Here is a 25,040-nt window from a genome sequence, read left to right on the forward strand (position 1 = left end):
ATTTCTTATTTAAAGTGATTTTTTTGCGTGTGACCAAATAATGGATATATCTGCCCTTGAATATTTTATTTATTGCAACTAGGGCTGTCATTCGGGATCGATTTTTATAAGTCCCGGTATCCCGGGATTTTCCGGGATTTTCAATTTGTCGGGTATAAAATCTATGGGCCGTTTGCACTTAATGCACAATTTATTAATAAATAATGCTATAAAGTTACAAATTAACAAATTTGAATTATTTTTTTCGGGATCCCGACAAGTCCTGGGATTAGTGATTAGGTTAGGTTGCAGCCCGATGTATCAGGTTCACTTAGACTATTCAGTCCATTGTGATACCACATTGGTGAACTTCTCTCTTATCACTGAGTGCTGCCCGATTCCATGTTAAGCTCAACGATAAGGGACCTCCTTTTTATAGCCGAGTCCAAACGGCGTTCCACATTGCAGTGAAACCACTTAGAGAAGCTTTGAAACCCTCAGAAATGTCACCAGCTTTACTGAGGTGGAATAATCCACCGCTGAAAAACTTTTTGGTGTTCGGTCGAAGCAGGAATCGAACCCACGACCTTGTGTATGCAAGGCGGGCATGCTAACCATTGCACCACGGTGGCTCCCCCGTCCCGAAAATCCCGGCATTTCAGGACGGTATTTATCCCGGGTGAGAGCCCTAATTGCAAATCAAGTTAGTGCTATGTTCAAATTATATTCGAAATCTTCTATTTGGATGTCGACTGAAATAGAAACAAAAGCTGAATTTACTATAATAAATATCGTTGTTTCTATGTATTTCACTCGATCAATAGAGCTCGTTCGACAAACATAAACAGATTGTTAAAATCTCTCTTTTGTATGCATTTGCAAATATCTAAAAGCATAGCATGAATATGCTACAGTAATAAAATGGCATTGTTCGAACAATTGATTGGAATTTTTGAAAAAAAAGTTCATTTTACCATAGTTTATTAAAACATTTATCAGGATAGAAGAATATATCTTAAATAGAATATGTAAAATTTTGTAAGAAAATCTTAGTTTTCGAGATATTGATTCATAACTAGGACTGTCATTCGGGATCGATTTTTATAAATCCCTGAATTTCAAAATATAGAATCCCTGGATTTTTTTCGGGATTCTTTAAATATTTTATGTAATAACAATCTACAGCGCCAAAAATTGTTGTACATTAAATCAATTTAGTTTAATCCAATTCTATTTCGGTTTTCTCTATTGGGACACGAACTTAATACGCCCAATAAACACAGGATGAGCGTTTTTCAAATGCAACACCTCTTCAGTTTGAGGGTAAATATCATTTTCAAAATAAATTCAACTTGACTTGAAAAAGCTCATCTTCAATTCATCTTCAAATTGTTTGCGAATTACAACCAATTTGGCAAAATGTTGACGAAAACTTTGAAAATGTGTTGAAGATAATTGGAGAAAACTTTGACAAAACACTACCCTGAAATGCAACGAAAAAACCACATGGTTTTCAATACTACTTTGGACAACAAAGTTCATGGAAGAAATACAAAAATGTGGACATTTTTTAATAATCAATTGAAATTGCTTATAATAATTGGTAAGTAAAACTAAAACACGAAATTAAAACTTTAAGGAAGTCACTAAACTCAAATCTCTTTGCAGACAACTAAAATATTTGGATGCTGATTCTTGGACACATTAAGAGGCTGGCCGATGAAAAATGGTAGTGGTTTATCGAGAAGAGAAAGTTTCCATAAATCAAAGTGCAACCAAAAAAACTTGGTATTTATGCTTTTCCATATCAACAACTACTGGATGATAATTCGCAATTCACAAAATAACAAATTAAACCGATGATGCGATATAAATTAAACTATCGATGTGATATAGTTTAATTTATATCGCATCATCGGTTTAATTTGTTATTTTGTGAATTGAAATTGCTGGAAATTTATTCCAATTATCTGGACATCAAGTTCCTGAAAATTGCCAGTATTTTAATAACAACAATTTTGTAACACCAACGTTCTTGAGGAAATCACGAAGTACGTGGTCAGTTGGAAGAAATACAAATTGGTAAGTCAAAATAAAAAGTGAAATGAAAACATAATGGAAATCACAAAACTCGATTGTTTTGCAGAAAACTAAAATCATTGGATGGTATATTCTTGGAAGATGTTGGCCGATGAAAAACCGATGAAGGGAACAACAAAGAAAAGTTTTCAGAAAACTTACATAGTGCAATCAATTAAACCAAAGTGCAACAATTCCTAAATCAAGAACTTCTGGATGAAAATGTGCATTACATCAATTTACATCCCGTCATCAGTTTGATATTTTGTGATTTCCTCTTGCTGGAATCTATTCTAACGCACAAGCCAGCAAGTTCCTCGATAGTAATTATTTCAAATGCCAGCATATTAATGACACCAACATTATGGAGGAAATGGAATTATACATGTAAAAATGTTTAAGATATTTAAAGTTGTATTCATAGTTTTATTTATTAATACGTTTAATAAGATAATTACATTTTGATTGGTATTATATTATTATTTTTATATATTATTAATGTTATTTTTAAGATTATTATATTTGTTAACGAAAAAAATAATAAAATTTACAAAATCCCTAGAAATTTAGTATTGACTTTCAGTTAGAACTAGGATTGACTTTCATACAAATTGTGGTTTGAATGTATTCGCAACAATGGTAATTTTTTATTTTTCTCACATTGAAAACTGTTTGAGAAATTATTGAGTAGCGATGCATTTCAATTTGAGGATTACAATTGAGAAATTATTGCTATTGTGTTGAATTTTACAGTTGAGGGTAATGTCTGTTTTTTGTTGAGAACGCGATTTTCTCAACAATTTCTCAACTTGAATATTACCCTAATCCTTTGAAAAAATGTTTGAAAAATTATTGAATTTTAGTATTTTTCAAACATTTGTGTTTATTGGGACCGGTATTGTTTATAATGAATCCCCAAAAAGTTTTCCAACAAAATATGAGTGATTGAACAGTTAAAAAAATTGAAAGAATGATGCATTAGCGGGATATTGGTAACACTGCATGGTTAAAGTCTGGCAACTCTATTGCTGTCATTCATTTTAAGCCCTAAATTTGTTGTTTTCTTCTAGCTGTCAACTTCAATAAAATTTTGTCTCAACTAATTGAAAAGAAAACCCTATATTTTCTTAACAATATTCTAATGAGCACTTACGGTTTGTATTCCATATAGAATATTCATTTTCATATATACCACTTACGTTTGCGCCCCCCACGAAATGCTAAAAAACGTATATGCACAAAATAGCTCAGCCATCAACGCTGCTATAATAGCCCCAATTTCCTCATTTATATATCGACCTTTCCAAGGGACAAATTCATCTTTTATAATTTTTCCTCATTGATGTGTAAATAGCGTGGATTTGTTTTAACCTTCGTTTATTTTTTTTAGTTTTTGTGTTACAAAGTGTAAATCTAAAAAAACAATCTAGTAGTTTGCAAAAATACCAAAGAAATTAACACTACACTACTAAAAGGAAGCATCATACCCGATATTCCTAAAACACAAGATAAGCTCATTATTACCAAAAACCTTAACAAGTTAAAGACAAACAAAAACACGATATTAATAATAAATAATTGCCAAGGAGCACTTAAAAACAACAACCAAACTGAAAGCGCGAAAGCAAGCCCTTCCATTTCCATGCAATATGGCCAAAATGTATGGAAAGGGTAAGAGTAAGTATACGAATTTTCAACACATTCAAATTATAACATAAAAAAATTACAAAAAATGCTTAATGTAGATTACAATAGAAATGAATTTGAATTTCGTCTTAATGTTATCATTTGGAAACAAACATAAAGCTTTACACAAAATTTTTAATATATATCCATCCCACCTTTGGCCAGCTTTCTTTTATTTTGCTATTAAAATTTCGTTTTTCAAATTCAGTTGTATTATATACATATGTATATACATCTATCGATTATTACACAATATTTCTACTCCGTTGAACATTTCTATAGCTGAAATATATCACTCTTATTCTTAATCTTAGCCGCAATAGAATCTGAAGAACAGCAAAAATTACGATGGCAAGTGGAATTGGAGTTTGTGCAATGCCTAGCGAATCCTAATTACTTAAACTGTAAGTATCGATTTAGGAAATGCATATTTTGACATCGACCCTATTTGTACATATGAGGGAATACTTTATTGAACTTTATTATTATATACCATGAAGCTAGTCATAAATATTGCTAAATAAATAAAAAGTGAGCATTAGGAGAACTTATTGCCTGTTCATGGAAATCAGTGATTTCTACCTGTTTGTTGGTATTAATCTAGCTTCCGAATTAATAGATATAATAGGAAGTTTAAATTTTAATTTTCGTCTGATCCGAATTTTTTTCCTCAAATATCAGATATATCCTCTTTGGATGTGGCAAGAGAAGTTAGTTTCGAGAATTCCATCCTTTAAATGGTCCACTGTTTTGTGGGCCATTTGTGTTGTGTTGCGAACTATCTACTATGTACTATGTATATAAATAACTTGATATACGGTTGCAACATAATTTTAAATAGAAAATGAGAATTCGCCTGTGACAAATATTGTGGAAACGACAAATATTAGCTCTCTATTTCGGGGATATAAAACCGACATGCCCTTATATAAATAAATAGTGTTAGGCATTATAGTTCAGCATACTGATCGCTTACTTCAGCTCTTTTCCGATCAATTAAGTTAGTTAGTCCATTTTCGCTCAGTGATCGGTTCCTTTCATGTTATTTTATTGCTTTCTTCAGTTTATCATAGATGACAAATATTAACTTTGCGTTGATTTATTCATCCCAAAAAAAAACATGCGAAAATAATCCCGAACAGCTTATATGCAAAAATGTTCCCATTGTCAAAGAAAGCCGAAATAATTGAGCGAACAAACTGATACAATGTGCCTAGTTAGCTAAACTGACATTCTGAACGGAAAAGAACGATAGATGTCAACTAGTTCAGCTCGCTCATGACCCGTTTAGTTTGTTCGCGTTCTACCGAACTCTATAAATAAAATTTCGCCAAATTAATATAATTTAAACTCTAGAACAGGAAGAAAAAATGTATCCCAATTTATGTTGGGATAAAGTTGATTATAAAGTAATATTTTTTTTATGGTCCAATTTAAATATTAAAATATAAACAAATATATTGATTTTCAAAAATAGGTATTTTTAATTTTTTAGCCTGAGATTTCATTAAAATGTTTTTACTTTTTTCTTGAGACATATTGTTTACGTTCAATTCCTACTCGCCACCGTGGTGCAATGGTTAGCATGCCCGCCTTGCATACACAAGGTCGTGGGTTCGATTCCTGCTTCGACCGAACTCCAAAAAAGTTTTTCAGCGGTGGATTACCCCACCTCAGTAAAGCTGGTGACATTTCTGAGGGTTTCAAAGCTTCTCTAAGTGGTTTCACTGCAATGTGGAACGCCGTTTGGACTCGGCTATAAAAAGGAGGTCCCTTATCGTTGAGCTTAACATGGAATCGGGCAGCACTCAGTGATAAGAGAGAAGTTCACCAATGTGGTATCATAATGGACTGAATAGTCTAAGTGAGCCTGATACATCGGGCTGCCACCTAACCTAACCTACTCGGCACCAAAATATGAAGTGTCTGGCCTTTCGAAATAATACGAATGAAAGCTTATGAGATAGGGAAATAAGGCATAAATTATTTCTTCACGACAGTTTGTGTAATAGGTACTCTTCTTAAATAGTAATATCCTATAGTAATATTATATTTATCATATATTTCAGTTCTTGCTCAACGTGGATATTTCAAGGATCAGGCCTTCATTAATTATCTAAAATATTTACAATACTGGAAAGAGCCGGAATATGCAAAATACCTCATGTACCCAATGTGCTTATATTTTCTGGATCTCCTGCAATACGAGCATTTTCGACGAGAAATTGTAAATTCACAATGCTGTAAATTTATTGATGACCAAGCTATATTGCAGTGGCAGCATTATACGCGTAAACGAATTCGAATGTTAAATGCTGTCAATGGTAATGCTACTAGCCAAATGAACTCAACTACAGAATCCAATATGGATGGAACAGTGGAGCAACAACCACAACAGCAACAAGGAGGGCAAACACCGCTAAACAATTTGGTAGGAAATATGCAAAATGGCACAGTATCATCTAATAATACTCAACAGAGTCAAATTGGCCAACAACAGCAAGGGCAGCAACAACTGAATGGTAATTCCTCTAATTCTTCCATTATTCCAAATCAAAGCAACGCTGGCGGTCCCTTGATGCAGAAGATATAATATTACAAATTGTTTCCTTTTTTTTAATTAGTACCACCATTCATTTAAACATCTTTTGTATTCGTAAGTTAGGATTAGTGTAAGGTATCTTTATTTTGAATATATTGTATAATGTAAGTGATATGTACAAGTTAAACTAATTTATTATAGAAATACACATAAACATATTTTGTAAATGAAATATGAGGTTTTACTTTTGTTTTGGCGCTTAATTATAGCATGGTTATAAATTAATTTGAAACTCATACTACTTCGTAATGTTAAAATTGTATTTATTTGCAGATTTCAGTGTATCATGACAAATAATTCTGTTGGTAATTTGAAATCACGTTTTTATGGCGTTTATCTATTATGTAGTCATAGTCCTGAAAAGAGGTATAATGGTAAATGCTATGTAGGATTTACTGTTAATCCCAACCGAAGAATAAATCAACATAATAAAGGAAAAGATTTTGGGGGAGCTAAAAAGACCAGTCAAAAAGGACCATGGAAGATGGTAATGATTATACATGGATTTCCCAACAATATAGCCGCTCTACAGGTTGGTTAATTCTATAAAAAAAATGAATAAAAAATTGAGTTTTTCCCATTTGATCTGCAAATGTAGTTTGAATGGGCCTGGCAGCAACCTTCGTTATCATCACGCCTAAAATTGTTTCCTGAATTGAAAAGAAAATTGCCCAAAGAATCATATTTTCAATACAATTTTCGCATTTTAAGTCGAATGCTAAATGTGGGACCATGGAATCGTTTACCACTCATAGTTCAATGGTTAGAAAGTGATTATGAATGTGATTTTAATGTGAGTATTAAACGATTTATCAAGTAAATGTGCACAAGCGTTCTCTTGTTTCTTTAATTCAAATAGATCACTAGTTTACCGCCAAAACATATGAGAATTGTAAGCGGTAAAATTGCATTAGAGAAGACCCGGATAACGAAAAACCATATAGAGTCATTGCCTAAAGCAATTTGGGCTCCCGAGTGTCATTTATGTATGGAACCTATACACAACCCGGATCAATCGCGTATAGGATGTTTAAACAATTTTTGTAAGCTAACTTGTCATATCATCTGCTTGGCCAATCATATGCTAGCTTCGGATGCAACACAAAGTGGACACTATATTCCAATTACCGGCGAATGTCCATTGTGTGAGAGTTCTCTGCTGTGGATAGAATTATTGCAAAGAAAACGAAAAATGCAAGGAATTGCTGAAGAGAATGACTATGAGAGCTATGAGGGAGATGATAGCAGTGGTAGTGATGTAGAGGAGATATTTCTCGATGATGACTGATATAAGTCGACTATAGTAGATTTTGTATAAATAAATATTTCTTTTGCAATCTTCCTTAAGATGTAATGTTTATTATTTATCTAAGGAATATTGTTCGGTCTTTTTGTCCTAGCTCTGGAGTCATGTTGAGAGATATCCTGCCATCAATCCATGTCAAGAGACCGTATTTCATCAGCCCTTGCTGCGTCGTCATAGGTAAGAGACATCCATTCATCTCTACCCCTGGACCTCGACGCAGTTAACCAATAACGGATTAAGGACATGAAATATTAGTTCAACCACACACATGAATTGACGCGTATTCCGTCAATATTATATCGTATGTTACTCTAATAAGCACATTGAGGGGATAGTATAGTTAGTATTGAAGAAGTTTTTGATATGCAGTCTAAGAACACGAGCAAACCGAATGATATATATGACATATTGCGTGCTAGGCGATTTTCATCCAAATCTTTTCTAATCGCACATAGATTTTTATGATATATAGTGGAGGTATCTATACAGTTGTTTTGGCTCTGCTTAGGCAACTCTCGATTAGAACACGGACTGGTGGACGGCACAGAGCACTTATTATGACGCTTGACAGAAATAAGTTCAATCCAAAACTTAAATAAATTTTCAGTGGTTTGTAAATTTTCATTGTACAACGTCTAAATCTACACATCAAGAGAACTGCTAGTAACAGACCTTTATAAGCATTAGCATAGCTAGACAATTTTCCTAGGGGGGGTTAGAAAGTGATTATGAATGTGATTTTAATGTGAGTATTAAACGATTTATCAAGTAAATGTGCACAAGCGTTCTCTTGTTTCTTTAATTCAAATAGATCACTAGTTTACCGCCAAAACATATGAGAATTGTAAGCGGTAAAATTGCATTAGAGAAGACCCGGATAACGAAAAACCATATAGAGTCATTGCCTAAAGCAATTTGGGCTCCCGAGTGTCATTTATGTATGGAACCTATACACAACCCGGATCAATCGCGTATAGGATGTTTAAACAATTTTTGTAAGCTAACTTGTCATATCATCTGCTTGGCCAATCATATGCTAGCTTCGGATGCAACACAAAGTGGACACTATATTCCAATTACCGGCGAATGTCCATTGTGTGAGAGTTCTCTGCTGTGGATAGAATTATTGCAAAGAAAACGAAAAATGCAAGGAATTGCTGAAGAGAATGACTATGAGAGCTATGAGGGAGATGATAGCAGTGGTAGTGATGTAGAGGAGATATATCTCGATGATGACTGATATAAGTCGACTATAGTAGATTTTGTATAAATAAATATTTCTTTTGCAATCTTCCTTAAGATGTAATGTTTATTATTTATCTAAGGAATATTGTTCGGTCTTTTTGTCCTAGCTCTGGAGTCATATTGAGAGATATCCTGCCATCAATCCATGTCAAGAGACCGTATTTCATCAGCCCTTGCTGCGTCGTCATAGGTAAGAGACATCCATTCATCTCTACCCCTGGACCTCGACGCAGTTAACCAATAACGGATTAAGGACATGAAATATTAGTTCAACCACACACATGAATTGACGCGTATTCCGTGAATATTATATCGTATGTTACTCTAATAAGCACATTGAGGGGATAGTATAGTTAGTATTGAAGAAGTTTTTGATATGCAGTCTAAGAACACGAGCAAACCGAATGATATATATGACATATTGCGTGCTAGGCGATTTTCATCCAAATCTTTTCTAATCGCACATAGATTTTTATGATATATAGTGGAGCACAAGGTACATCCCCCCTTCAAAGGTATTTATATTAGGCAAAAGGTATCTATACAGTTGTTTTGGCTCTGCTTAGGCAACTCTCGATTAGAACACGGACTGGTGGACGGCACAGAGCACTTATTATGACGCTTGACAGAAATAAGTTCAATCCAAAACTTAAATATATTTTCAGTGGTTTGTAAATTTTCATTGTACAACGTCTAAATCTACACATCAATAGAACTGCTAGTAACAGACCTTTATAAGCATTAGCATAGCTAGACAATTTTCCTAGGGGGGGGGGGGGGGGGAGGGGGCTATAGCCCCCCTAGATAAATATTTATAGACTGAACTTATAAGTTCAATTAAAGTTTTATTTCATAAAATTGAATAAAAAAGTAGGCATCAAAATAACTCGACAATTAATTTATAATAAAGCAAATAAAAGTAGTTCCACACTTTTCCCAGCAAAAAAGTTGTGAGTTGTTCTAAAGGCACAACTTTAAAAGTACTTCCAAAAATGTCAATTATTTTAACTACACAGGAAGTTTTTTTACTTCATTTTTTCATATTTTAATGTGTAATTTTTTGTTTTCTTTTTTTTCAAATAGTTTAAAAAAAGAGTAAGAATAAATAAATTGGTACAAATTATTTAAAATGTGTACCAATTTACCACAAAACTGCTAAATCCATTATAGAAAAATCGATAATTTTATTATTAGAGAAAAAACGTTTCAAACAAGCGTCAGAATGCATTAAAAATCATAAAAACAGTATAAAAATTATTTGTTTGGGAAAATATCACAAAATTTTTTAATTCACATTCAAAACACTGAATTCGGATCTCACCTTAAGAAGTGATGCAAATTCATTGCAACGGCTGTTGAAACGGTGGACATTACAAGCTCATATTCATTGCTTCTCCGCCAATTTTGCACCACTTCTAGACACAAAAAGAACATTTTCACTACTTTTTCGGTGACGCTTTTTCGCAGCGTTATTAAGATATTAATTTATGAAAGAATTGATAATAATATCAATTACTATTTTTTTAATTAAATTGACTAAACTAAATCAATCATAAGTTCAACCACAGCTTTATTTCATAAATATTTGACTTCAAACATTCGATTGTTCATGAAAGTCTTTAGCGGAACTTTGTGCGATTGTATATACTTGTTTAATTTTATAAAAATTAAAAAAAAACTATTGATAATAAAAACTTATTGATAAATGTAAAATCATAAATAGAGTTTCAAATTCTGGGGGGGGGGGCAAAATTTTTCTGGGGGGTCTTAGCCCCCTCCCCAGAGGGCTTCCTACGCTTATGTTTATAAGAGAGAATCGTTCCCTTTCTATTTGAGAATTGATGAATGATAAAAGTATATAAAATGAAAATTTACACCTTTTTATCCTTTATTGTTTACATACTTATCAAAATGGCATTAACTAGTGCATAATAGTATTGATGTAAGTACAAAACAACTCATAAGGAATCTAACTGACCCTTAATATTTTGTATTACATTTTCCATTCTTTTGATCTTTTCCAATAATTCCATTTTTTCTTTAACATAATAGTCTTTTGGCATTTGTACATATTCCTCTCCCTTGAATATAAATGTAGTTACTTGGTCCGGTTCAATAACAGATTCTGAATTTATCTCGCTTATTTCATACACTTCGCTTAAAGGACTTAAATCGTTGTCTGGAATGCTAAATTTTTTTGAGTTTTGGGCATTACTAAATGACTTAGCGTTATTAGTTTCCGGAGCATATTCTGTAGTATTGGTTATTGTTACAGATATTTCATTCTTGGGAGATTTCGGCTTCGACAAAGATGTACACTTCAGTATTTTTATACTGTTAGTTGATGGAGATGTGTCATTGGACAATTTTCGTTTGTAGGGAATTCCTTTTTGGTTTTTAATTCCGTCATGTTTCATTGAAAACAATATATCTTGTTCTTCACTTTCGCCCTCATCTTGGCAAAGTCTACTGTTTATGTATCCGATAAAATCGTCATTTTCCGTTGTGGTTGATTCCACTAATAAATTCGACTCTTGTGAAACTTCTGATGGCCCTGGAGTAATATCGTCTCCTTTCATATGATATAGATACAAATCCTCATCCTCCACAGCAAACATTTCTTCCTTCTCCTTGGGCTCATTCTTATCAATACAAGGATAAGGAACTGATTCCCCGACAAGTATAGTTCGTCTCGCTCCAACGTTTAAAAAGCGTTTATCGAAATGTTCAGAGCAATAATAGTAATAATTTGCCGGCAAATTTGGAGGAGCCTTTCCCAATTCCATCCATTTTTGTCTTCTCTTTGGATTTTTTGGAAATTGAAACAAAGTTATATTTGGTTTGTTGCTGCAATTTCTATCCAAAGCGTTTGTAAAATTCTGACAATTTCTATAAACACAAGTTTTAAGAGCCATTATTGCAATGTTTTCATGCAATTAAAAAACGATAGCGTGTTGCATTCTGTGTAAACAACTTAGGGGTGCCGATCAAAGACTATTAATAAAGAAGATGTGAATTGATTGTGTTGGTAATAGAAAACGGGGATTAATCTCATACTTGTTGGAAAAGCGCTCCGAACTTACTGGTTTGATGCAGACAATTTTTATTTAGCTATTTTCTCCAAAATTTCGAGCAAATTTCTGTGTTGGTTGCACTAAATTATCAATAAAATGTTTCACGAAGTGTTTTTGTTCGTTTAAGAGTTAAAAAAATTGCTAAAACAAGTGAATTAAGTTTTGTTACGAATGCAAAATGAAATGAGAAACCGAAAAAAAGTTACAATGTCTCATGGAACATGTATGATATTAATCTCTGTTTTTTCAAGAAAAAGAGGAAGAACAAGCTGATCTCATCTTCAATGAAATTAATAGTCTTTGGTGCCGATTGATTAGTAGTATACATTAGGCTTGTTTTCTTTTAGTACTGGATACCAAGCCGTGCCAGACTACTCGTTTAAGGTAGGTACTATGTTCGGTTTCCGCAGCGAAATCCCATACAAAACCAAAAATGCGAAAACCTACCGAAATATTTTTTCGTTTGTGGTACTTTGTTTTTTTTCGAGTTGAAAAACTGACATAAAGCGAAAAGTCCCTAAATAGCTCGTGTTAAATCCTTCCATATGTTGAGATTAGTTAGTTTCAAAACATGGCGCCATTTGCAATGTGAATTAAGAAATAATTTATTTATTCAAATGATTTGTGTGAAATTACAATGCAAATGTGGTTCGCATTGTTATTTAAAAATGCAATAAGATCGATTGACAAAATAAAAATAACTTTTTCGTAATAAAGCCACCATCTAGCGGCTCCCTACTACATGATAGAATAGAAATAATGTACATAACATGAAATTTATAGAAAAGTGTTAACAAAATAAAAATCTATTTAGTGAATTTCACTTTACAATCGTTTCTTTTTACTGGGTATAGGGATAATAAACACAAATGCTGGCCGTGCATCGTAATTATAAAGAAGGCAGTGCGATTGATGTTGCAGTACTATGGTAGCTACGAGTGGAATCCCAGGAATAAATTGTTATGTTCCAAAAATAAAATGCAAAAATTAATTATGCATATATCTTGCATTTTATCGATTCAAAACCCTGGTTGAATTTTATAACGTGACTGAAATAGTTATAAAAATATACATTGGGAGAGTATAAAAAGAAACATTCTTCAGTAAACCAGCCACTTTGCATCTCAATGTATTAATTTCAGTCAACGAAGTGTTCCTGGTATAGAACACTAACATCCCTTTGTGACGAATTATCTTGCGAAATATAAGTCGGGAACAGTGACTTTTGCTTAGGAACTACCCTTGAACGTGAGTTATAGGCTTATGTTGATTGAACAAAAAGTTTCACTTTGACCATAGCTATTGTATGGTGTACGTGTTTTAACTGGTCACCCTATGATGTTGTTCCCCCCGAGGTAACAACATTGGCAAATGAAATGGCGTTATTATCCTTTGTGGTGACCACTGGATTTGAAATTGCTAGTGAGGCGGCAACAGCATGGGCATAAGTACACTCTTGTCCGCTGGTATTGCAATGCGATTGTGTAGATATTGTGGACACCAACGAATTAAGTTTGTTGATGAATGAGTCCATTGCTGCGCATGATGTAAAAGTTAGCATAACACCGGAATTATATGTTTGTTAGATGGGCGTTACAAATTGACGGTATCCATTTGGAAAAGCTGAAGAAGACGACAATGTACCACATGTCGTTAAAGCTGTTGCCGAATGTGGTAAGACTCCAGGAGTAGAGCGGCTGGCGTTTTATTCTTAACAATTATTAGTGTCCAGTGCTGTGTGAGGTTTGGTTGCAAAACAATTTAAAAACTGGTAGAAAAAACTTTTCAAAACAATTATCATGAATGCGTGTGTGTAAACAATCTAATCAGCTGCTGCGTATACATATGTAATAATTTTATGACGTTTGGCGATGTTGTCAATAAAATTTCGGAGAAATAAACGCGAAATATTTCCAAAATGGCTGTTTTCTTCCTTCGAAATCTATTGTCAACACTCTCATTTTTCAACGCGAAAGAATGATTTAGGGACTTTTTTTCGTGCCAATAAACATAGTACCTACCTTTATTCAGGACATGTCCAAAAGTGCGCAACACTGGCATCACCAGTTAAAAAATAATCCGGGGAAATCTTACATTTTTATGTATGTAATGCTCAAATAGTAATAAATATTTATTGCTGAGATTATCAAGGGATCTCAAGCATACTGGCGAGGGTGACCTTGTGGAATTCCTCGAGTAGCGGGAGTAGCTCGCTGAGAACCACCTCGACAGAATATACGAGGGGCTAAGGCCGGATCATCCGCACTATATTCGGAGGAACGATTTCCATACGCTGGATGAGCTGATCGGACTAACCGATGATTTTGAGCTGTTGAAGAGAGACGAATTACGCCAGTCGCAACCCCATACGACGCATATGATGGTAGAACCTCCACAGGTGCAGGTCTGAGACCTGTACGATGGGGCCTCCTCAAGCTATATCTCGGTCGCTCTGAGGGATTTTCTGGCAAAACGGGGCATTCAGCTGAATGAATGTGACGGGATGTCCCACTGGCCGACAGTCGCCTAACTACTTCCACTGAGTTATATACGATCGGTGTATTATACAATGGGAAATGTACCCCTTTAAGGATAGCGGCACTCCAACTTTGGCGGAGACTCTCACACTGGAAAATAGATTTCTTCTGCCATCGAAATATTATTCTCCATTTTGACGATAAATTCATACGCCTCCCTGTCACTCAGCTTTCTGTGCCGATGCAGTTTCTTTCAACGCTCAGTTTATGCGATTTCCTCTGAGAAGATCAAAATATCTCGTTGGCCCGATTTCTACAAGCTCGTTTTGAAGGGATTACTGGGCTGTGTAACAAAGCCGAGCATAATATAACCCTACTCTCCGACAAACTATTTAAACAAAAGTATACGTTGATGCAGATCATCAATGAGGAAGTTGACAAGGTCTTAGCTCGAGCGGCGCATCGAGCCCTCCAATAGCCCCTACAGCCCGCCAGTCGTCCTGGCCAGTAGGATCGGAGACTGGCGAATGTGTATTGATTATCGTCAGTTGAACGCCATGAGCGAACTTGATGCCTTCCCCCTCCCAAAAATTAACGCCATTTTGGATCAGTTGAGCGGCGGAATTCATCTCATCACTACTTCCGATAGCACCACTCGATTCAACCTAACGTGATTACGCAGTTTGCATACGCGTTTCGTCCGCATACGCGATTTGTTCGCATACGCAGTTCGTCTGCATACGCGATTCGTTCGCTTACGCAGTTCGTCTGCATATGCGGTTCAACCACATACGCGATTCGTTCGCATCACCCATGTGTGAGTATAGCCGATTCCCCTCTTTTCCCACTTCTATTCACAGAAGTCAAACAGGCACGAGGACGAAGGGAGACTACTCGGCACTAAACCATCACCATCCCCGTTCCCCGAGCACCAGTCGGCACGACACCATCGCCATCCCCACCACCACCCAGCATCACACCGTGGATTTGTACTCACGCACGAAAATCTTTTAAATGTCGTGACTCACGAAAAATGTCGTGACTCACGAAAAGTTCGTGAATCACGAATAATTTTATAAGTGATTTACCTTTAGAACCTGACTGAAAACATGAGTATGGTTAAAATCGTTTGCGTTATAAAAATCTTACCACGTAGGATGTCACTAAAATTATAAATGAATTCAAATCGTAAGCATTTTATGTTCGTCAGCGGATTATTTTCGTGAGCGTGTTTTTTCGTGATTCACGAAAATTTTCGTGAGTCACGACAATTTCGTGTCACGTGCACACCTCTTGTACACATAATAAGAATTATAAATAAAAAGCTTAGTAAAGGAATTCAAAAGTGTAACAACACACACTTTTAAGGTATTAAGTTCGCATTATCGCGAGTTTGAAGAGGCTCTTATTGGCCACGTTCTAAATTTATCTAAAGAGCCACCCAATAATAGCACTCATGCGATGCTTTTATATTATTGTACCCGGAACCAACCATTTAAGGTCAATTTTTAGCTTTCAATGTCTAGGCACATTCCCCTTTTGTCTTGATTGGCTATATTGAGAAAACTCATCGCAATAATTGTTAGTTAGTTGACTTGACTTGACTTCAGTGTCACTACTTTATGTCTAAAGAAATAATGTTTAAATTTTGTGAAAAAAAAAAAACTAAACAATATCTTCGGGCAAGCTCGCCAGTTGGTAATCATTAATAAACAAAAAACTTTAAATCAATTCAATCAAACGTTGTAGAATATATGATGACATCAATGTTTCCAAATTATGATTACAAAATCAGGAAATCTGTCAAAGTGGGGACTATATTACTATAGTAATATGTTTTTTTCTGTAATTATTTGTTCATAATCATTCCATTTGTAACACATCGAAATATCAGTCTCAGACTCATAAAAAATATATAAAGATATAAATTGTGCATCCTGGTGAAGTCCTGAATTGATCTAGCCGTTAACATTCAAATATTATTGGCAATTTTAGGAACACCCCTAATATAAAACAAGCAAATTTAATCCGATCCCGTTGAAATTTGGTAAACATAAAAAATTTTTCTTCTGATTCAATCACGAAAGTAATTGATCCAATTAATTTTTTAATTGAAATGAAAGGAGACGATATAGACAACATGGTGTCTTTGGCAAAAATGCTTCCATATAGCCATGAACACATTTTGTCGCAGTTTTAGCCCAATCAACTTCAAATTTGGCACAAGTATGTGTTTCGAGTCAGAATATAACTCTATTGATTTTAGAAGAAATCGGTTGATTTTAGAAGATATCGGTATATAGTGAGAAATATAGTACATACTGAGAAATGCTGTCTTCTCTTAAACTTGTTGATAGTTTCACGCTTCACATTTGTTTAAACCTCATATTCGTATTTGCCTAGTCATTTTATAGCTTAATTTTTTAACCCACAGGCCAATATAAACTGACCTACGAAAACATGAAAACATTCAATCAAATACGATATTAATTTTACCTTTTCTTATGACGGAAGCTTTCAACGTAACTTTATACAAATTAATCAAATAATAATCACTTCTTCATTATATTTATGATATGCATAAAAGATGCTGTTATGGAGAAATGTTTAATAATTTCTTTGTTTAAGTTTTTTTTAATATATTATGAGTATACATGACCATTTGTTTGATGTTTGTATTTCATCGATGGCATTATTTTATGAGCGTTACAACATTTAATAAAAAGTATGACCTTTACAGCTAAGCCCTATTACTATTACACATAATTATATTTATCGACCTGAAATAAATCGAGCTGCCATAATAACCTAACCTATACCGAAAAATTGTATTCAGCTGTTTAATTGAAAATACCTCGATTGAAGACGTCATAGTACAAAGCTAACGTAAAGTACCGTACATAACAATACGTTTTGGAAAATTAAAATCAGATGTTTTTCTCCCACGAATCGTGTTTTATTGAGACTGATTTCACTTTCTACTTATCACAACAACAAAAATTAAATATTTGCAAGGATTCAAAGCAAAATAGCAGCAATTTCATTCGAGCACAACCTCAAACATAAATTCCGAAAATTATGAATAGTCTAGGATGGGCGTTAATAATAAAACGTGGATGTTTCTGCTCAAAGGAAACATTGACGATAAATGGGACCAAATATACAATAAAAGACAGGCTAGCGCAAGGGTAAGCAAAAGATATATATCTTATCACATAGAACATCTTAGATATGAAGATAAAACTGACATTTATTTTATAGGGGTTTCAGTTTGATCGACCTTGCTGAAAATAACATAACTAGGAAGTTGTATGCAGTGAAAAGAATTACATGTCACAGCATCGATGATCAGAACATTGCCTTGAGAGAGATTGAAAATTGCCGTCGTATTGATTCCGATAATGTAATAAAAGTTATTGACTTTGAACTAAAAGGTTCAGCAGATATTGTGATAAATACAACGAGTTCATTATATATAGTATTACCTTATTATAAGAATGGTTCATTACATGACCACTTACAAATGCGAGCTAAAAGGCAAGACCATATGCCAGAATCCCAGATAATGCAAATATTCCTCGGAATATGTGAAGGCCTAAGGGCAATACACGATGCAAAACCAGTGCCTTTGGCCCACCGTGATCTAAAGACAGCAAATATATGCTTGTCAGATTCCTTTGAACCGATTATTGTGGACCTTGGTTCAATGACGCAGGCTCGTTTGCAAATATCAGGCCAAAATGAGGCCCAACGCCTACAGGATGAGGCTGAAGAACGTAGTTCTATAGTTTATCGGGCTCCAGAATTATTTTCTGTTAAATCATATTGTACAGTGGACGAGAGAACAGATATATGGGTATGTAATAAGTATGAAATGAGTAGTCTTTAACTGGAAAATTATTCTTCTTTTTTTGGTTTCAGAGTCTGGGATGTGTTTTGTATGCCATGTGTTTTTTCCATTGTCCATTTGATCCCATTTATGAAAAAGGCGATAGTGTAGCGTTGGCAGTGCTAAGTGGAAACACAAACATTCCGGAAAGTTCAATATATTCCCAGGTAGGTGAATATCAATAGATATCTCTATAAATAACTAGGTATAGAAGGATACTATTTAGAGATCTAGAACAAAAATCAGAATTTAGACCGATGTTTGGATTTAAATTCAAACTTTTATTTAATCATGAGATATTTTCAGTGAATCATGTTTCTTTTTAAAAGTGATCAAACTTGCTGGAAGAAAGAAATTGCATTCCATAATCTGGATAATCGAATTATGAATGATTTTTCTAAACCAAGGTTTGGTATATATAAAAGTGATCAAACTTGCTGGAAGAAAGGAATTGCATTCCATAATCTGGATAATCGAATTATGAATGATTTTTCTAAACCAAGGTTTGGTATAGACTATCAGAATTTGAGTAATGCGAGCAGAGTTTAGGAAATTCAGATCGCGTAAAGTATATATTCTTCCGAATATATGCAAATGAGAGTTATCCACATCCGAAACTGAAAACGCCATTACCTTACCAGTCGACTATTGCCTTTAACGCGTTTTTGGACGGATTCATTGTATATATAAATTTAAACTAGCGATTTGAAGCTTTTGGAATATGATATGAATATGAATTTAATTTTAATAGTGCTATCTATGTTTCGTTGAGTAATCATAACAAAGTGATTATTCATGGGTTCATTGATTGCTGAAGTGATGATTTCTAAAAAGTTTAAAAGTCAACTTTTGAAATAAAAATCTTATAAAAGCGATTCTTCGGATAGAAACAAATCGAAGAGTCGTGTTTTTGATTCCCTATTTTAAAATAATTAAATATTTTTTATTTTTTTTTATCACAGGATATGCATGAATTAATTAACTATATGTTGCGAATGGATCCAATGGAGAGGCCGTTTATTTATAGTGTGATAGAGAAATGCCACGATCTAATACAAAAGTTAGAAGGCCGTGTTTAGCACATTCCTGAGAAAACGATTTTAATTTTTTCTGGTTACTTTCCATATTTTACTTCTGCTTTTATTTTAGCTATTATTTAACTATATAACAGCTTAGTTAAATTAATGATATTACAGCTGTAAATTGTCATAATTGTTTCATTTTTTATGGGAATATATCCTACTTACATTATACAATAATAGATAACAAATAATATATTTATTTATATGACCAATACTGCATAATCTCATTGTAATAGAATTCATGATAGAAAATCTGTTATCATCTGATCTAAATACATATATACAAATCCAGAAAGATTACATTTGGCAAAATACATGATGACCAATGACCACTTGGATACAGGGCGGACACGCTCTATTGAAATTCGTGAATAACTCGAAAAAATTACTTTACTTGCAAAACGGGACCATTAAATTTTGACAAATACAATTTTCCAATTTAATTTTGAAATGTGTTAAACGAAGGCTGTTAAAATGTGGAGGCCAAAGGTCAATTTTTCCACTGTTAACCCTCTAAAGCCCAATCCCGTCTTTAGGCGGGCTTCATTAAATCAGGAAGCTTTTAGTAAAACACACCTTAAGACAACAAAACTGGGTAAAATAAAAAGAAAACTTAGTTAAAACTGTTCAAGAGGCTTTGCAGCTTATACTGAATTTTACCGTATACATTTTTCTTGTTTAGTTTTCTTGCTTTTGTGTTGTTAACATAGAATATTTAATCAGCTGGCAAAAAAATTGGGGCATTAGAGGGTTCAGATGGGTTTTCCTTCATAATGCTAACTTAAAAGTATACATGAATGAAATTACATTTTTTATAAAATCTTATCAAAATCGGATGGAAAAATGTCAACTCATCGATTGTTTAACGTTAAATTATTTGATTAAAAATAACCGTGGAAGCAATACATACTACTCACTGAGTTCTGCGATCTGGATGCATGTTAAAAGACTAACAAATGACCGAAAAAACGGCATTCGGCCAAACATGGTAATCGATCTTCGGCGTCAAGATGCTGATTACTCTAAGTCGAAGTTGTTCAATCATTTTACTATCTAGGATTTTTTATAAGCTTGCTTTTTAACCTGACGACATTAGTAACGAATTTTTCTCAATCAATTCGTAAGGAATTCAAAAGTGAGAAAAAACATCATTACACAATGAAATTGATTCATATACATACTTCGGAGACTACTCTGCTATCTAACAGTAACATTATTTATTCAGTCTACTGTGATACCAAGGAAGTGAACTTCTATCTTAACCCTGAGTGCTATTTAAGATATTGTGTAATGGAACGTCTTTTTTCTTAAAGATGAGTTTGCAGGAGAATATGTATAAAGACTTCTTTTGTCATTATAATAAAAATATTTTGAAGTGTAAAAACTAAAAAGCCTAAAAGTTCTGAAAGGATTTTAAACGATTTTGCTTAAATAGCCTTTTTTGTGTTCTTTTTAGCTGTTGCAAAAATATGCTAATCTTATAGGTATTAACTATAGGTTTTAAGAAATTATGTAGCTTTGCTTGTTTTTGGGTAGCTTTTCTTTTTTCCGACTGAAAATCTTCAATACTTAGTGGAAATTCTCTGATGGGGTTTTACCGACTAATTATATTTGTCTTGCCAGACATGCCTACGGGTGCTGTTTGGAAAACTTTTGCTTTACCATACGAATATTATCTGTGAACTATTTTTATACTTAATTGATCAGTGATCATCTTTTCCTGTACCCGGACAGTTTTTCGAAAGATCGTCTAAACTTTCGTAATGTATTCCACACCAAAAGCAGTAATTATAAGAGGTGCGAATATAGTTTGTTAACATATCCAACTTTTCAGAAATGCTGAACTCATCTTCTTCAGGTGAGTTTGTATCATCTTCATCATTGGATTCTTCGGTAGGTTCATTGATTTTCTCTGGCCAAAACCATATCATAGTGGGTTCGGACACATCTGCATCTAAATCCAAATTTTGGCAAACTTTCTGACATCGACTACAAAAAAGAATAACGATAATACAAATGATTGTCATAAAATCATATTCCAAATACCAAAGTGAATTTGCTATAAATCTTTCTTCGTTTTTCTGCGTTGTCCTTCGACGGAATTCTTCTATGGACGATTCGGCGCCAGCTTGTTTTTGGAGACGTTGCCGACGTATTTCTATTTGTCTCTGTTTTAGTTCTTTCAAAGCAGTCTCTCTTCCCAATCCTTGACGATCTGATTTAATAGTAATACCAATTGGTTCGACCAGTCTACCTTGACAAGTGTCCGTTGCCTTTTCTCCATCGTCCGCTGCTTTTCCCAGAGCTTGTCCAGGTTTGTAACCCATTTTAGCTAATAACTTAAATCCTTTGTTATCCGGTTCCAAAGGCTTACTTAAAGCTTTTTGTAATTTCTCATTATTTGTTGCTGGAGAATTCATTTGCATCCTCTGTTTTTTAGCATGTTCCTTTTGTTTTGATTCAACCATTAATTCGCGCTTTTTAGCACGATTCTTAATCAAACTAGACGGGTCTGAAAGACTTTAAACAAAATATTTGCATTTCTTGCCACACGTTCTGTAAATTTCAACTAGTTTACCCGTTTAGGAATTTATCAGACATATAATCATCCTCCTCATCAGACATTTTGGCGATTATAAATGTTAACTGAATTTAATTAAATAATTTTGGAATGTCAAAGATTCGGGCTAAAAAGACTAATTAGTTGCAAAAGTAAAGTAGCGTGACATATTTCAAGTTGGACCAAAATTTGTGAGAAGGGCAACTTTAAGGTTCTTTACAAACACCGACATTCCGTCCAGAATAAAGCGCATTTGTTGCATGCCAATAAAGCAGTTTTGCCGTGTATTTCTTTTGGGGGCAAAATGTAAACAACCGATAATGAAGCTTCATTGATTTTTCTTTGACAAACTCGTTCTTTTCCTACATGTTACTCTTGAAAGAAACACATAGAAGAACTATGTTATCGTCATGTGGTATGAACCTGGTCGATAAGAGTTGTGTTTCTTCGAGAGAAAAAAATGAACAATCGATAACAGTTACGTGATTTTTGCATGGATATCTGTTCATGTGCTACGTCTACGCTAGTCTAACTAATCAACTAAATGGCCTGTGTTGTTTGCCGGCAATAGTTTGTTTTGATAATTTTAGCAAGCAACTATTTTTTGCTATAGTAATGAGCATGGATTATAGTAGTCAATTAAATTCGACCGATGAACCAGGTAAGAGTTGAATAAATTACGAATATAAATTCCCTATTTAAATTTACATTTTTACCAGCCTCCCTTTCCATGCTTTCTGCTGCCGAAGAATCATCTTTGTTTAATAACAATGTTAAGTTGAGCAATTTGGATATAAGTTTACCCACAGAGGAGGAGACGCTAGTAGAAGACAGTGTTACGAATTTAAGTCCAAAATTAAGCGTAACAATGGATCAAGAAGAACGGGAGTTACTGGCAAAAAAGAAAGGGAGGAATATTCGAAGTGATGATACGGTTCTCAAAACACTTGTTGACCGAAAGACCAGATCATCAACGAAAAGAGATCAGTCTTTGAATGGAAGTAAAATCGAAAGCCGTCACTCAGATAAAAGTTGTACTGAAGATTCCAAAGCTGTCGATGAAGATGGAACGGATGACGATGATAGTGTTATACCTGTGGAAGACGAAATCACAGACGAAAGTACTTTGCAGACATCTTTTAACGATCAGACTTCCAATGCTGGAGGAGACATGTTTTCACATTTACAACCAACATCACAACAGCAACAAGATTTACGTGCTATTGATGAGGGTGCAGGGCTAAACGAAGAGTCTTGTATTGAGGAAGACCAGTCGCAGATATTGGTAGAAGAAAATAATTTGTTTAAGCATTCTTTCATAGAATTGGGTAGAAGATTATGGAAATCGACGGATCAAATGCAGTGCTACACAAAGGGTTGCTTGTGGTCTCCAGATGGGACATGTTTATTGGTACCAGTTCATATGGATGGTAAGATAATGTTTGTTATACAGTGACGATATAACACTCCAATGTTGAAAAATGTTTGTTTAGGAATGCACGTAATGGAATTGCCCACAGATTTATACACAACTCAGGAACTGGACACTAAACGTGAATTAAGTTCTCTAAATACAGCGGTCCATGTAAAGGAGGGTGGAATGGTTTACGATTACTCGTGGTATCCATTTATGAACAGTACTGATCCGGCCACATGTTGGTGCGTTTTTCTTTTGTATACATGTAAGACATATATTCAAAGAAAAAATTCTCGTTATAGTTGGTTAGCTACCAGACAGCATGAACCCATACACATGTGGGATGCATTTACCGGAGAATTACGTTGCTCTTACAGGGGTTATGATGAGGTGGACGAAGTGGAATCTGCGATTTCCGTAGCTTTTAGTAACGATGGACAAAAGTTGGTGGGTGGCTACAAGAAAAGCATAAAGATATTTGATACTAACATGTAAGTATTCCCGCATTTGCCCATATTCAAATCACATATTTAATAACAAACTATTATGATTCAAAGACCTGGACGAGATTACGTATCAGTACCGGTAAAGCAAACTGTTTCCTGTTTTGCTTTTACCAATGAAAATGATAACTGTGTTACGACAGGGTCTTGGAATAACCATATTTACCATTACGATTTAAGAGCTCCAAAACTAGGGCCACTATTTACATTAGGCGAGCATACAGGAGGTGTAACATGGCTAAAATATTCATGCTACAATACAGATAATTGGTTTTTGTTCAGCGGAGCTAGAAGAGATGATAGGATATTAAAATGGGACATGCGAAACTACCAGCATCCTGTGAAGGTCTATAATAGAACAGTGTCAACAAATCAAAGAATATACTTCGATTTTAGTCCTTTGCAAAAATGGCTTATAAGTGGCGATACTAAGGGTTTGCTACGAATATGGGATACCGATGATATTGCGGAACAAATACAGGTTAAAATATTCAAGTCTTTGAAATTTTGCGAAAACGTCTTATATGTTGATTTTCTTTATTTTAGATACCTTTGCATGATGATTGTTGTAATGGTGTTAGTTTTCATCCATCTTTGCCAATTATATCTACAAGTTCCGGTCAATATCATTTCACAAACATGGATGAGGAATCTGAAAAGCCTAGCAATGCTGATATCGAAAAGAAAATAAGTTATGAGAATTCCGTTGTGTTTCTATGGTTTGGTCCTTCGACGTCAATATGAACATTTGATTTTCTATTGTTTTTTTACCATGCTAAATTATATTTTAAAAATCTAGTTTTAAATAACAATTCAAAGAATTGAAAAATTAATAAGACAATTTGTATGCATTATTTTTTAAAGTTATTGTTGTCCTTGTAACACAATCATTTAAGAAGCGCATGCTGACCATCTAGTATTATAGAAAACATGGGAAAAAAGTAATTCAACTTTAAAATGGACATCGAATGCGAAAAACTGTTCCCAAGAATTTGTTGGTACACTTTTAGCAATCTTCAAAAGTTGATGTTATCTTAAGAACCACCAATAGGGTGGATTTCGGTAGTTTGCTTTTCCTTTATATACTTTTGGTATTTCAGCAATGTTAAATGTTCGTCATTCTCTTTTTCAATCGTCCAGT

The 25,040-nt window shown here is 34.1% G+C and overlaps 5 protein-coding genes and 1 long non-coding RNA gene across 8 annotated transcripts; 4 read left to right on the top strand and 2 right to left on the bottom strand.

Annotated features, from left to right (window-relative positions):
• Window positions 1–1,249: 1,249 nt before the first annotated feature.
• LOC142238345 (uncharacterized) lies at window positions 1,250–2,623 on the top strand. Its single transcript, XR_012722705.1, has 3 exons — window positions 1,250–1,582; window positions 1,648–2,061; window positions 2,126–2,623. It is a non-coding gene; the product is annotated as an uncharacterized LOC142238345 (long non-coding RNA).
• Window positions 2,624–3,078: 455 nt separating this feature from the next.
• MED31 (mediator complex subunit 31) lies at window positions 3,079–7,693 on the top strand. Of its 3 annotated transcripts, none has more exons than XM_075289998.1 (4): window positions 3,079–3,212; window positions 6,620–6,878; window positions 6,945–7,139; window positions 7,206–7,693. In XM_075289998.1, exons 2-4 carry the CDS (start codon window positions 6,633–6,635, stop codon window positions 7,632–7,634), a joined length of 870 nt encoding a protein of 289 aa, XP_075146113.1. In that variant the 5' UTR covers window positions 3,079–3,212; window positions 6,620–6,632; the 3' UTR covers window positions 7,635–7,693. The 3 variants fall into 3 exon arrangements, with proteins under 3 accessions (XP_075146113.1, XP_075146114.1, XP_075146115.1); XM_075289999.1 differs by lacking the exons at window positions 6,620–6,878; window positions 6,945–7,139; window positions 7,206–7,693 and adding exons at window positions 3,449–3,735; window positions 4,059–4,148; window positions 5,814–6,518 and having other exon boundaries at window positions 3,083–3,212; XM_075290000.1 differs by lacking the exons at window positions 6,620–6,878; window positions 6,945–7,139; window positions 7,206–7,693 and adding exons at window positions 4,059–4,148; window positions 5,814–6,518 and having other exon boundaries at window positions 3,099–3,212.
• Window positions 7,694–10,761: 3,068 nt separating this feature from the next.
• Window positions 10,762–11,898, bottom strand: Dlip2 (Dorsal interacting protein 2). Its single transcript, XM_075290001.1, has one exon. It carries the CDS (start codon window positions 11,810–11,812, stop codon window positions 10,856–10,858), a length of 957 nt encoding a protein of 318 aa, XP_075146116.1. The 5' UTR covers window positions 11,813–11,898; the 3' UTR covers window positions 10,762–10,855.
• Window positions 11,899–17,366: 5,468 nt separating this feature from the next.
• On the top strand, window positions 17,367–19,641 carry LOC142220725 (serine/threonine-protein kinase 16). The gene is made up of 4 exons (XM_075290003.1): window positions 17,367–17,636; window positions 17,710–18,304; window positions 18,370–18,504; window positions 19,300–19,641. Exons 1-4 carry the CDS (start codon window positions 17,527–17,529, stop codon window positions 19,414–19,416), a joined length of 957 nt encoding a protein of 318 aa, XP_075146118.1. The 5' UTR covers window positions 17,367–17,526; the 3' UTR covers window positions 19,417–19,641.
• On the bottom strand, window positions 19,436–22,135 carry LOC142220726 (G patch domain-containing protein 11). The gene is made up of 3 exons (XM_075290004.1): window positions 21,998–22,135; window positions 21,466–21,939; window positions 19,436–21,408 (listed from the first exon to the last, which is right to left on the bottom strand). The coding sequence occupies exons 1-3, from the start codon at window positions 22,042–22,044 to the stop codon at window positions 21,123–21,125; spliced, it is 807 nt and encodes a 268-aa protein (XP_075146119.1). The 5' UTR covers window positions 22,045–22,135; the 3' UTR covers window positions 19,436–21,122.
• A 211-nt stretch (window positions 22,136–22,346) lies between these two features.
• On the top strand, window positions 22,347–24,740 carry WDR79 (Telomerase Cajal body protein 1 homolog). Its single transcript, XM_075290002.1, has 6 exons — window positions 22,347–22,640; window positions 22,699–23,409; window positions 23,473–23,638; window positions 23,699–23,887; window positions 23,954–24,380; window positions 24,446–24,740. Exons 1-6 carry the CDS (start codon window positions 22,487–22,489, stop codon window positions 24,641–24,643), a joined length of 1,845 nt encoding a protein of 614 aa, XP_075146117.1. The 5' UTR covers window positions 22,347–22,486; the 3' UTR covers window positions 24,644–24,740.
• Window positions 24,741–25,040: the final 300 nt, after the last annotated feature.

Source organism: Haematobia irritans, chromosome 1 (genome assembly GCF_050003625.1).
Source record: "Haematobia irritans isolate KBUSLIRL chromosome 1, ASM5000362v1, whole genome shotgun sequence".
In the NCBI taxonomy this organism is placed as follows: Eukaryota; Metazoa; Arthropoda; class Insecta; order Diptera; family Muscidae; genus Haematobia; species Haematobia irritans.

Bases quoted from the DNA above. Each gene is read 5' to 3' on its own strand.
- LOC142220725 (XM_075290003.1), top strand. From the start codon at position 17,527: ATGAATAGTCTAGGATGGGCGTTAATAATAAAACGTGGATGTTTCTGC. The intron at 17,637-17,709 runs GTAAGCAAAAGA...TTTATTTTATAG, and splicing joins AAAGACAGGCTAGCGCAAGG to GGGTTTCAGTTTGATCGACC. The intron at 18,505-19,299 runs GTAGGTGAATAT...TTTTTATCACAG, and splicing joins AAAGTTCAATATATTCCCAG to GATATGCATGAATTAATTAA.
- MED31 (XM_075289998.1), top strand. From the start codon at position 6,633: ATGACAAATAATTCTGTTGGTAATTTGAAATCACGTTTTTATGGCGTT. The intron at 6,879-6,944 runs GTTGGTTAATTC...CTGCAAATGTAG, and splicing joins ACAATATAGCCGCTCTACAG to TTTGAATGGGCCTGGCAGCA. The intron at 7,140-7,205 runs GTGAGTATTAAA...TAATTCAAATAG, and splicing joins ATTATGAATGTGATTTTAAT to ATCACTAGTTTACCGCCAAA.
- LOC142220726 (XM_075290004.1), bottom strand. From the start codon at position 22,044: ATGTCTGATGAGGAGGATGATTATATGTCTGATAAATTCCTAAACGG. The intron at 21,940-21,997 runs GTAAACTAGTTG...TTTTGTTTAAAG, and splicing joins TCTGATAAATTCCTAAACGG to TCTTTCAGACCCGTCTAGTT. The intron at 21,409-21,465 runs GTATTTGGAATA...TCTTTTTTGTAG, and splicing joins TTTATAGCAAATTCACTTTG to TCGATGTCAGAAAGTTTGCC.
- WDR79 (XM_075290002.1), top strand. From the start codon at position 22,487: ATGTGCTACGTCTACGCTAGTCTAACTAATCAACTAAATGGCCTGTGT. The intron at 22,641-22,698 runs GTAAGAGTTGAA...CATTTTTACCAG, and splicing joins AAATTCGACCGATGAACCAG to CCTCCCTTTCCATGCTTTCT. The intron at 23,888-23,953 runs GTAAGTATTCCC...TATGATTCAAAG, and splicing joins AAGATATTTGATACTAACAT to ACCTGGACGAGATTACGTAT.
- Dlip2 (XM_075290001.1), bottom strand. From the start codon at position 11,812: ATGGCTCTTAAAACTTGTGTTTATAGAAATTGTCAGAATTTTACAAAC.